The 11,030-nt window shown below is 44.8% G+C and overlaps 1 protein-coding gene across 6 annotated transcripts in view; it reads left to right on the forward strand.

Moving 5' to 3' along the window:
• Positions 1–1,028: 1,028 nt before the first annotated feature.
• Positions 1,029–11,030, forward strand: part of LOC109466052 (palmitoyltransferase ZDHHC5-like) — a 32,129-nt gene continuing 22,127 nt past the window's right edge. For all 6 annotated transcript variants that reach the window (XM_019763626.1, XM_019763657.1, XM_019763615.1 and 3 more), the window contains exon 1: positions 1,029–1,188. In XM_019763626.1, coding sequence (XP_019619185.1) covers positions 1,103–1,188 — 86 coding nt within the window. In that variant the 5' untranslated portion in view covers positions 1,029–1,102. The remainder of the gene's footprint in view (positions 1,189–11,030) is intronic.

Genomic DNA, 11,030 nt, shown 5'->3' on the forward strand with positions numbered 1-11,030 from the left:
CCAGAGAAGCTTCAGGGCCGTGGCCCAATTAATACCCTTTTTAGGCCGATTTCTACGATTTATTCACCCCGCAAAAGAAGTCTGGTGGAGACTAGATTGGACAGAGGACTGGCGGGGAATGTGTTGAGAAGAATCTAAGTCGTCAGACCACGGCAGAAAACGTTTATGCCTATTAAACAGATTAGCTTAACACATTTAAGATTCCCGGCTAAGCCAGATCGGTGAATGAAGAAAGCAACTGAGTGTTTCATTCCAAGCCTTTTCTTTTTAATTCTTGTTGACTTTTAATTCAAAACAAGTTCACGATCGTTTATTCAGCCCAGGAAAGTTCTCTTGAAAGATCTTGAAGCGTTCAGGACGACAAACTGTAGGATGCAAGTTCGCACATGTACACGTATTGCCTGACGTATTGGTTCGAAAGATAAAAATAAAATGATCTATTCTTTCTTTTTTTTTGTGACCTTTAACCAAAGAAAATTTTCCCTTTATGTTGCTTTTCAGAAGTTGGCCAGTTTGCGCCAAGGAGATTTTTTTGGTCTTGTAACTTTACGCATAGAATGCAACTTTCACTTTGAAAGCCAAGGCATCCACTTTAAAAGTAAAAGTTCATTCTGCATCTGAAACCCAGGGCTGTACATTAAGATGCACAAAAATGTATTAACTGGGTAAGACTGACGTGTTCAGCATTACTTAAAGAAAGAAATCATCGATTAATTGAATCAAGTCAGGAGAAAATTGTAAAATACTCCGATGGGTTCAATAAAGTTGAGCAATTGCTGGAGGTCATTGACCCGGAACCGGGGACGTCCGCCATGTTGCAGATTTCCCACAATTCACCGGCATAGCGACAAATTGCTGGGAAATAATTTCATAAATATCCGTCCGCTTTTAACCATAACAACAAATATATAGCATTATGTATAAGTATTATCTTTATATTTATCATATTAAGTGAGTATCATATTGCAGTTGTGATTTGAGGTCATTTATAAGTCTTTTGCTTTGATGTATCATTTCGCACTATTTTTCTTTCGCGTGAGGATAAATATTTTCAGTCGGCAGTGCTGTGGCATAGGCAGAGGTTAGCGCAAGAAACCTCACAATGAAATGTAAAATTACCAAGTATATTCCCGTCACCATAGCAACGCTGCTGTTGTTTGGGTGCTCTGCTCTCTTCTTCATCTTTCCGTGAGTATCCTGACCAGTTTTGGTGCTTTAATTCTTTGTTGTTAGCGAGATTTCGGCCATCTACCCAGCCGATGTAGCGCTGCTGGTATAGTGCTCAGTGCAATGGTGGATATGTAAAAATGCCGGGGTGGGTCGAAATTGGGTCGCTATGTCGAGAATACGGCCCTGTTTTGGTTTATTTTTGGCCGGGTACGAGCTGATATGGCTAAGCAGGCATCTGTGAACCAGATCCGTGCTTCGTTGTTGTGATTTTGAGCGATCTTTGAGCCTCGCAACTCCGGTATTGACATCACGGAGTTGGAAGTGCTTTATACCTCTGGATTGCCCCCACTATTATTTTCCCACTCTCTAAAATCCTGATCGATCTAGCGGCCACTCGGCACAGCTTGGTTCCTCTTCACAGGTTGTGCTGACTTCAGCCTGAAATCTGCACCTCACACGGATATCAAAATCGAAAAAAATACTACATTTTAACGAAACAGCCAAATATTTACAAACATGCATAATTTCATTCCGACTACGCCTATTGTCACTTTCACCGAATCCACATTATAATCTTGTTTATTGCTTGTGGTAAAATGATTATTCAAACATGGTTATGTTGAATACACATGCATAACCCTTGTTTTTATTTGTTAAAGTCCTCAGGATTGTATTTGTTTACAGATAGAGCTATTGTTATTGTTATGCATTGTGTTGGAATTGTAAATACTGTCATCACATTACACCTGTCATCACTGATAACATTGTTTTTGCAGGTGTCAAAAGAATTTCTGTAATCTGTTTAGCCAGTATAACCACCCTTTGGTAAAACCAGCCTTGCAGACAATGCAGGATTATTTATTTCATTACATTATATCATATTATACTGAACAACCTGTCACACCTAACCTGTGCACATCAAGCAAATCATCATTGAGAAAAATATTTTAAGATATATCAATTACTAGTAGTTTTATCCAGAGAAGAAATATGCATTTTTTTCAATATCGCCTGTTTGATTGGTACATGTACATATTCTTGTAATTGATTGGTAAATTTACCGTCTGAATGATTTACATAAAGCCATTATGCTACTACAAGCCAATTACAACAAAATCTATGGTATCATCCAGAAAAGACAGCGTTTTATTAAAGATTATACTATGATAGGCACTAGCAATTTTGCAGCTTACAGTCTAATTGTTAATTTCTGTATTGCCTGGGAACATTTAGGACGTTTATTTGTTTTTGACAGAATTAATTTGCCCTTTCTCTTGTAGAAAGACTGAAAGGTTTATGAGAAACAGAATTACACAGTCAGTGCTTCGGAGTGACACTGTGTGCTAATATACCTTGGCGCCAAGCAGCATGTGCTCCCTATTCCTGTCACAAATAATTACCGTTGGAGGACGGAAAAAAACACAGTTAATTTGAAGAGCTTTCCAATAACGGTACCCAGTGACTTTGCCATCCATCAACCACAGCTATTGACTGTCTGATTGTTTTCCGAACACCACCTCGCGCCACGGTTTTACCATTCACACTGGACGTTAGAGCTTTAGTTTTATGTAAGCCCTGTAACGGCCCTGTAAATATCCTCCTATTGACGCCTCTCCTCCTATCTGCATGCAGAAGACGTTCCTGTGATTTTTGTCATCTACAGGCAGTTGAGGGATAAAGTATGGATTAAGGACAGACGTCAGACCCAGGCACATTCTGCAGGGCCCTGATAAGATAACTTTATTAAAAGCGTACTCAAACGCACGGCGATTACGGTGCTGTGATATCGCTAATATTCACAGGTCGGGTCTTGTTACATCACTGACTTATTGCTTCTCCTTTTGCATACATCTTTATGCATACCGTATCAAACTCTTTAGTAGTATACATTCAACATGGCGATTAGGTTATGGTAATATCGTTAATATTTACAGATCTGGCGCCATTGCTTCAGCAAACGCCGCAATTCCCTTTTGAATACGTCTTGATCCAGACCATAACTTGTAGCGTGCATCGTGCCTTCGAAATAGGGATAACGCCGCTGCAATATCGTTAATATTTACAGATCTGACAACCGGCGCCATTACATCACCACACGCCGCTTTTCCCTCATTGCACACATCTGATTCCTCCCATGCATCATCAGCCATTACCGGATAAGATGACGTGCAGCATATAGCATAAAGTAGGATAAACAGTCCCGGGGGGGTCTACCTGGTCATTAGGGCTGTCCAGGAGGATCCCAAGTACTCATTACCTGACAACATGTCAAACAGACAGACGCACTAATCATACATGCATCTGCTATTCATTATTCAGAGCAGAAATGTCTGAAAGAAGACCTAGATTGACTACAAAGGGCTTTTGTTTCTCTTTGTTCTGGAGAGGGACTCAGGTGCAATAGCAGGGTACCTGTTGTCCTGGGTCTCCTGTTTAATTGGCACTAGTTATAGAGTTGTTCGCTCAGTGTATTTTATTCTTCTGAGCCTTAAAATTTTCTCCAGGTAGCAGTTGGGTATTTCAAGTCCTGGTAGCCAAAGTAACATTACTTACAATACAATCTGGGATAATGTAGTCACAGAAGCAGCATAATATAATCTGTGCTATATTGTTCTAGATATAACTGTATAGAAATATAATAGACAGTGTAGTTGATCCATCGAATTTGTGTACATTCAATTGTGAAGCTCATTCGTAATCGTATCAAGAAGTGCATGTAGTAGCATTTGTCCTCTATCATGTATGGAATGAAATTTGATTGTATAACCCATTGGGGCCTAAGCCTGACCCATAGCAATTTACTAAATTAGTAAATATGAATGGTAATATGCCCGGATACAAGCCATCTAACATCCCCAAAATGTGAAAATAATGTTTAAAAATTGTATTTAAAAAAACTAAATGAAAGAAATTACTAGTATTAATAAAATAAAAGGGATAAAATAAAGTAGAAACATAAATATATGTTTTTTTTACTCGGGAAAGGAATATGTTGCTGCCATTTGCCTAGTTTAAAGCTCCATTAATTGCAGGGTAATGTCGAGCTGTCTTGCCTTGCGCATGATTAAACTGTCCTGAGGTTTCCCGTGAAGTAAAATGCATGTAAAATTCATGGCGGTACTCCAACAGAAAGGTCAGATAAAAGATCCCTGTCTTGCGGTACATTAGAGGCCGGTGTTGTGCGTGTGTTCTTGACCCAAAGTAACGCGGCGGCCATGCTTTTCCCCACAGCTAAGGCTTTAAAGGATCTTAGCGGCGTAGCTAGATTGATGTTGGAGTACGTGAACTTATCATTGGTGCTTAGAACATGAATTGCTCTGTAAATTCCCTATCGTAATATTCTGCTGGGCACTCGTGTTGGCGAAGATGGCACGATATACACGTGAAAAAATGATATATACAGGCCGAGATGGCTGGTTTGTATGTTCGCAAGCAGGCTTTTAGCTAGGGGGTGTCCAGGGTGTCTTTTGGACGCTCTGTACTGAAAATAATAAGAAATTGGACGCCCTACTTTTTTGTAGGACACCCTAAAGACGCCCTATTTTTTCCACTCCCAACCCCTGCCATGCACACATGCCTCCCTTCAGCCTTACTATAAATACAAAAATGGTTTACTGAAGAAAAAAACTCAAATTTACACCTGAAAATGCAGAAAGTAGTGTTTGAGAGCATTATGAATTTCAAAAAAGCCCCCCTAAAATCTTGCACTCAGCACGTCTTCACTGTGCATAGCATACAATAAAAAAAATGGACACCCACCAGAAAAATCCTAGCTAAAAGTCTGTTCGCAAGTGGTAAAATTGAGAAACGCTGCTAAAAATAAATTGCTAATACACTTACTGCAAAATCGCTTTGAGTGTTTACAGATATATTAGAGCTATCGCAATATGGGTTTTAATAAGGGATAAGCACTTCCAACTAAGGCTATCTACCCAAGGGCCAGATTATATTCATATTTAGTAGTTTATGTCTCCCGAATGCTATCTGTACCCCCAATGGTTATGAACATATTAAGCCTGATCAAAGTGTACATCATTAACAGTGATATAATAGCGTGCCTACGCTATCATCCTTATCTAGTACTATTTACAGCATTTTTGTGGATACTCTTGGCTGTTTATATAATAAGCTATGTTAAAAGGTCCTCTCGTTAAATTGAAGCAACAAGCAAAAAGCACTTTACGCCGATCATAATTCGTACATAAAACCAGCACGTACAGGCAAGAGTAATTATTTCTCAAGTTCCTTTGCAACGCATATGGAATACAAGATGAAATAATGCACACTCCATGATTCATAACAAGCTGCAAGCGGTACATATATTCAGGAAAAGTTGAAAATGTATTATATCTTATCGTTACAGTTATGCATGGGTTGCTGTACCAAGGGAAAGGTTCTAAGTGATAAATGTGTAATATTTGAGAGCCTTCACGGCTGTACCTTAGAGGGTCCACCACGTGAAGATTAGCTGGTAACTGTACCTTATCTGGCTTTTTCATGCACTGAAGTACTCAGTAGGGGACGGCTCTCACCTTGGACAATCCATCGCACGATTGTCATTATGTGTGGAGCGTAGAAACTGCTTGCTACTAGTGCTAGTGCACCAAATATATATATATGTATTTACCTTTGCCAAGAAGGTTATATTTTTGGAGGCATTCGTGTATGTGTGTGTGCGTGTGTGTATGTGTGTGTGTGTGTGTGTGTCTGTCTGCCTGTAAACAAGATAACTCAAGAAGGCTCAAATGGATTTTCTTGATATTTGGTAGGTGGGTAGGACTTGATGAGAGCTCACTATAATTAGTATAATTAGATTTGTTTGAAATTGGGGCCCCCTGACGACTTGCTTTGGTACTGCAGTGGAACTTCAGTTTTTTTATCTTTTCTTATTTTTTTTAATTGAGAGCTGGGCAATTTTGTATTTGTTAAGTTTCCAGAAAGGAGCACCAGTTGTTTCTGACAGACAATATCATGAGAGGGAAAATATGTAAGCATAGAAGATCAATTATGAGTTACATAACCTGTTATATAATGTTCTAGATGTAGATAACTCTTTAATGCATATACTCAATAATTAACAGTACTCATTGAGCTGGGGGCACTCAAGCGGTCAGTCCAGATGGCATTTTAGATATCGCATTATTGGAAGTTCAATCAGTAGGGCTTGAAATGCACCTGCAATATTGCAAATTGTCAGAAAATTTGAAGGCAATTTGGAAAGACTTTAGTGTGATGTTGACTTTTAATATGGTCAAAACTGTATTTAAATTGTGACCACAAGCAATTTTCGACCTTGCAAAATTGTAAATAATCTACGTTTTTACCTGAAAATTTTCATCAGATTTCAAGCAGAGATCAGGTCCTTTATTTGAAAAGCCCTACTGCCATGACTGCTACAGTTGTGTACATGTTTAATTTTATTAGAGAAGCAGACTCTAATCTAATCCTTTGGTACTGCTGAAAAATTGGGCTATTTCCTCCTTTCAGTTTTGCCATAATTCACGGAGGTGTAAATGTAACGAGAGCAAAATATGTTTAGCCACTGGTCAGCACACGATGTAATAATTAACCACTTCCTGACTATCTTCACCGTTCCAAGAATCCGTGTCACCCGAAAACCACATGTAAGCCATCGATCAAATGTCAAGATAGGCAGGGCCAGAGTCAGTAAAAGTAAGGGGAGCCCTGGCTCAGCAGAACAGACGGTAGAAGCAGCTGGAAGAACGACACCAAAATAAAGGAGCTAAGCCCGGCACGTCAACACCCTGTGTCTGTTCTCATTTCTATCGAGAGCTCTCCACCTCTCTCTTTGGCTGCTTATTACATGGCGTTGTCGGCAGGATCCGGGTAAAACAAATCATCTTGCTTCCTGCACGGGGACGACTCCGACGGACGACTACCAAAGTGACAAGGTGAGACCGTTACTTGTGGGGGTATCGGGAACGTGACGACTTGGCCACCTTAGTGACTGATTGTATTGTTGACGAATAACCTCAAGGAGTTGTTAGCTAGCGATGCCCGGGGACGACAAGCCACAATATGTGGTCATGGCCACCGATAGGAAGCTGCCCCAGTTCGCCGGGCTGCCCTCTAAACCGGGCGACCTGTCTGTAGAACAGTTCGAGCTAGAGTGTAAGAGATGTTTTAAAGTGTGGGGAACCCCTGAAGACCAGCAAGGGTTCCTCGTCGGCCGCGCCTGTATCGGAGAGGCCAAGACTCAGCTACAGCTTTTAGACGACGCTAGCAAGGACGACGTCGTCCTGGTCTTTACCCATCTGAAAGAAGCCTACGCGGATAAGGCCCCATTTTCGGCCCTGATCCAGGCATTTTACGGGCGGCAGCAACTGCCGGGGGAGTCCGTTAGACAGTACGCCCTCGCACTGAACACCGTCCTTCGGCGCGCTAATGATAAGGACAGCGAGCAGCTCCCTGCCCCAGATCGTACCCTCAGAGATAGATTCATCGCGGGTTTGCATGACCGGGGTCTACGGAAAGATCTACTTAGACTTGTAAGGGAGAAGGAAGACGTTGAGTTCAAGGTAGTCAGGGAAGAGGCGTTGCACCTGAGCGGCGAATACGATAGCGAGGTTAGGGCCGAACCCACCATGAAGGTGGCGCTTCAGAGCGCAGGGAGCCCTAGTGCAGTACCGAGCGACGACACCTTGAGCGCCCAAGTCGCAAGGTTAACAGCAGAACTTGCCGCCATTAAGGGGCAGGTCGGCCAGCAGAGCCGCGCCCCGCCAAAATCCTCCTAGGCGTAGGCCACGTGGCCGTCCCGACGACAAGTGGTCTCCCGACGGGCAGCCGTTTTGCCGCCGCTGTGATGGCCTCGGCCATTTCGAGCGCGAATGTTTCGCACCGCAGGGCCAGGGCTCGTACCGCCCTAACATGTACACAAGCCCTGCCCCGTCCCCCAGCCGACAGGGAAACTAGCTAGTCCCACACCTAGCAAAGCCGGCCGGGTGGGACGAGGCGACAGGTCGCACGCTTCTCTGTATAAATGTAGTGTAGATATTAACTCTAGCCAGAAGGGCAATCACGATAGCTTATTTGACAGGACTGTAGGGAGACAGCCAGTTGTCTCGGCAGCATTTGACGGGGTCCCAGTAGAGTGTCTACTGGACACTGGGAGCCAGGTGACAACCATTAGCAAAGAGTTTTTTTTCGCAACTTCGGCCAAAGGGGGGAGCGGCTGCAGGACGCCAGCAGTTGGCTGTCTATCACGGCTGCCAATGGCTTACCTATTAAGCAGGTTGGGTTCGCAGAAATGACTGTTGAGATTCTTGGACATACATTGTCGGATGTAGGAATTGTGGTTGTTGATGACAGTAGTAGTCGTGTCCCTGTTATTTTAGGGACCAACGTGATTGACCGGTGTAAACTTTCCATTTTCCCCGGAAAGAGATCTAGCTACGTCAATGCCCTCCCTCTACGGCAAGGAGGGAGAGGCGTGGCAGAAGGCCCTACGCGCACATGAACGTAAACAAACTCTGGCTGATGAAAATGGCCGGGTGGGCTTTGCTCGGGCGCCGGGCAGGAATGATATAGTTATCCCAGCCAGGCACGAGATGGTTATCTATTGTAGAGCCCGACCTTCGGATGACCCGTATGAGGTAATCGTAGAGCCGCCTGAAAACGGGGTCTTGCCGAACGGCATTTTGGTTGCCAAAACGTATGCTAGAGTTAGTCACGGAAGATGCCCCGTGCGCGTAGCGAACATTACCCTTCGCGATATAACCATTGGTTGCCACGCCGTCATGGGGGAGATGTTTCTGGCGGAAGAAGTACGTGAATCTGAGAACGCCGTGAGATTTAGCCAGAACACTCCCCACAGCGTGCACGTGGATTTAATCGCCCAAGATTCCAACTCCGACGCGCCGGACGGCGGAACGGAGGACCTTAGGGAGATCATCCCTGAATTAGACATTGATGATTCTCAGCTGACTCCCGAACAGCGGGATCAGTTGGCGGCGTTACTCAGGAAGCATAAGGGCGCGTTCGCCAAAGACGACTCTGATTTCGGTTTCACCGAAACGGTGACACATGAGATCCACACAGGGGACGCGCCCCCCTGTCAGGAGAGATACAGGCGCATTCCGCCCGCCCTGTACCAAGAGGTAAAGGACCACGTGGCTGACCTGTTAGATAAAGGCATTATTGAACATTCCACAAGTCCCTGGTCTAGCCCCTGTGTTCTAGTAAGGAAGAAATGTGGGGGGCTCCGTTTTTGCATTGATTACCGTAAATTAAATGCCAGGACTCATCGTGACTCGTTTCCGCTTCCACGCATAGAGGAGTCCCTCGACTGCCTGTCGGGGCGAATTACTTCTCTACTTTAGACCTTGCGCAAGGCTATTACCAGGTAGGTATAGCCGAGGCGGACAAACCGAAGACAGCCTTCTCACTCCCCTGGGGCCTTTTCCAATTTAATCGATTGAGTTTTGGCCTAGTTAATGGGCCGGCGTCTTTCCAACGATTGATGACTTGTGTGTTAGGAGAATTAAATTTTACGACCCTCCTGATCTACCTAGACGATGTAATTGTCTTCGGCAAAACGTTCGAGGAACATTTACATAGATTGGACGAAGTATTGACTCGCCTATCTAACCATGGCCTTAAGCTAAAACCCAGTAAATGTAACCTGTTCGCTACGGAAGTGAATTACCTCGGCCATCGAGTCTCCGCGGAGGGAGTCGGGACGGACCCCGACAAGGTGGCCGCCGTCCGTGATTGGCCTGTCCCGCAAAATGCCCGCGAAGTCCGCAGCTTTGTCGCGTTTTGCTCATACTACCGGCGCTTCATCCCCAACTTTGCCCATACAGCATCCCCGTTGCATAAGTTGGCAGGCCACACGCAGAAGAAGAGCCTCCGTCAGCCCTCCTCAAGCTGTGCCCTGAGTAAAGAATTTGTTTGGACCGACGAGTGCCAGACGGCCTTTGACGAACTTAAAGCCAAGCTTGTTTCAGCCCCCATCCTGGCGTACCCAGATTTTACCTCTCCCTTCACTCTGTATGTGGACGCTAGTCTCTCAGGTTTAGGGGCGGTCCTCTCTCAAGTTCAGGACAATAAAGAACGGGTTATTGCCTACGCTTCCAGGGGGCTACGGCCGAGCGAACGGAACGCCGCCGATTACAGCTCATTCAGGCTAGAATTGTTGGCCCTAGTATGGTCAGTAACGGAGAAGTTTAAGGACTATCTAGTGGGTTCTAAATTCACAGTGTTCACAGATAATAACCCTTTGGCCCATCTCCAAACTGCTTCTCTCGGCGCCGTCGAACAGCGCTGGGCGGCCAAGCTGGCAAACTTTGAGTTTGACATTAAATATCGACCAGGCAAGTCCAATCAAAACGCTGACTCCCTCTCGCGCATCCCGCGTCCTGGTGACGTGGAGGAGAGTGCGGAAGATTTATACATTCCCGCCGAGAGAACATTTGAATGCTGTGTTATGTTAGCTCAGAACACCCCGCCTGAGGCCCCTCTGGTAGCTAGAGTATTGAAGTCAGCTGCGCAGCGCAGACCACGTGGTGGCACGCCCTTGTGGCCAGGCCGCTCTGCGTCTGAGTTGCGTAACCTCCAGCGGGACGACCCCGTGTTAGAACGTGTTCTGTATTATGTCAGGCGCGGCAAGCCACCGACTGACAAAGAACGAGTAAGAGAAGAAGGGGACGTTGTCGCACTTCTTGCACATTGGGATAATCTAGATCTCCGTGATGGGGTGTTACATAGGGTCACACCCACCCCCCACCCGGAGGGCTCCACCCACCAGTTAATTCTGCCACGTGCCCTACAGCATGAAACGTTAGCGGCTTTGCACGACCAGGCAGGCCATTTCGGTATCGCACGCACTTTTGATTTGGTCG

The sequence above is a fragment of the Branchiostoma belcheri genome, unplaced genomic scaffold (assembly GCF_001625305.1).
Source record: "Branchiostoma belcheri isolate BF01 breed outbred unplaced genomic scaffold, Haploidv18h27 scaffold1, whole genome shotgun sequence".
NCBI classification, from domain to species: domain Eukaryota; kingdom Metazoa; phylum Chordata; class Leptocardii; order Amphioxiformes; family Branchiostomatidae; genus Branchiostoma; species Branchiostoma belcheri.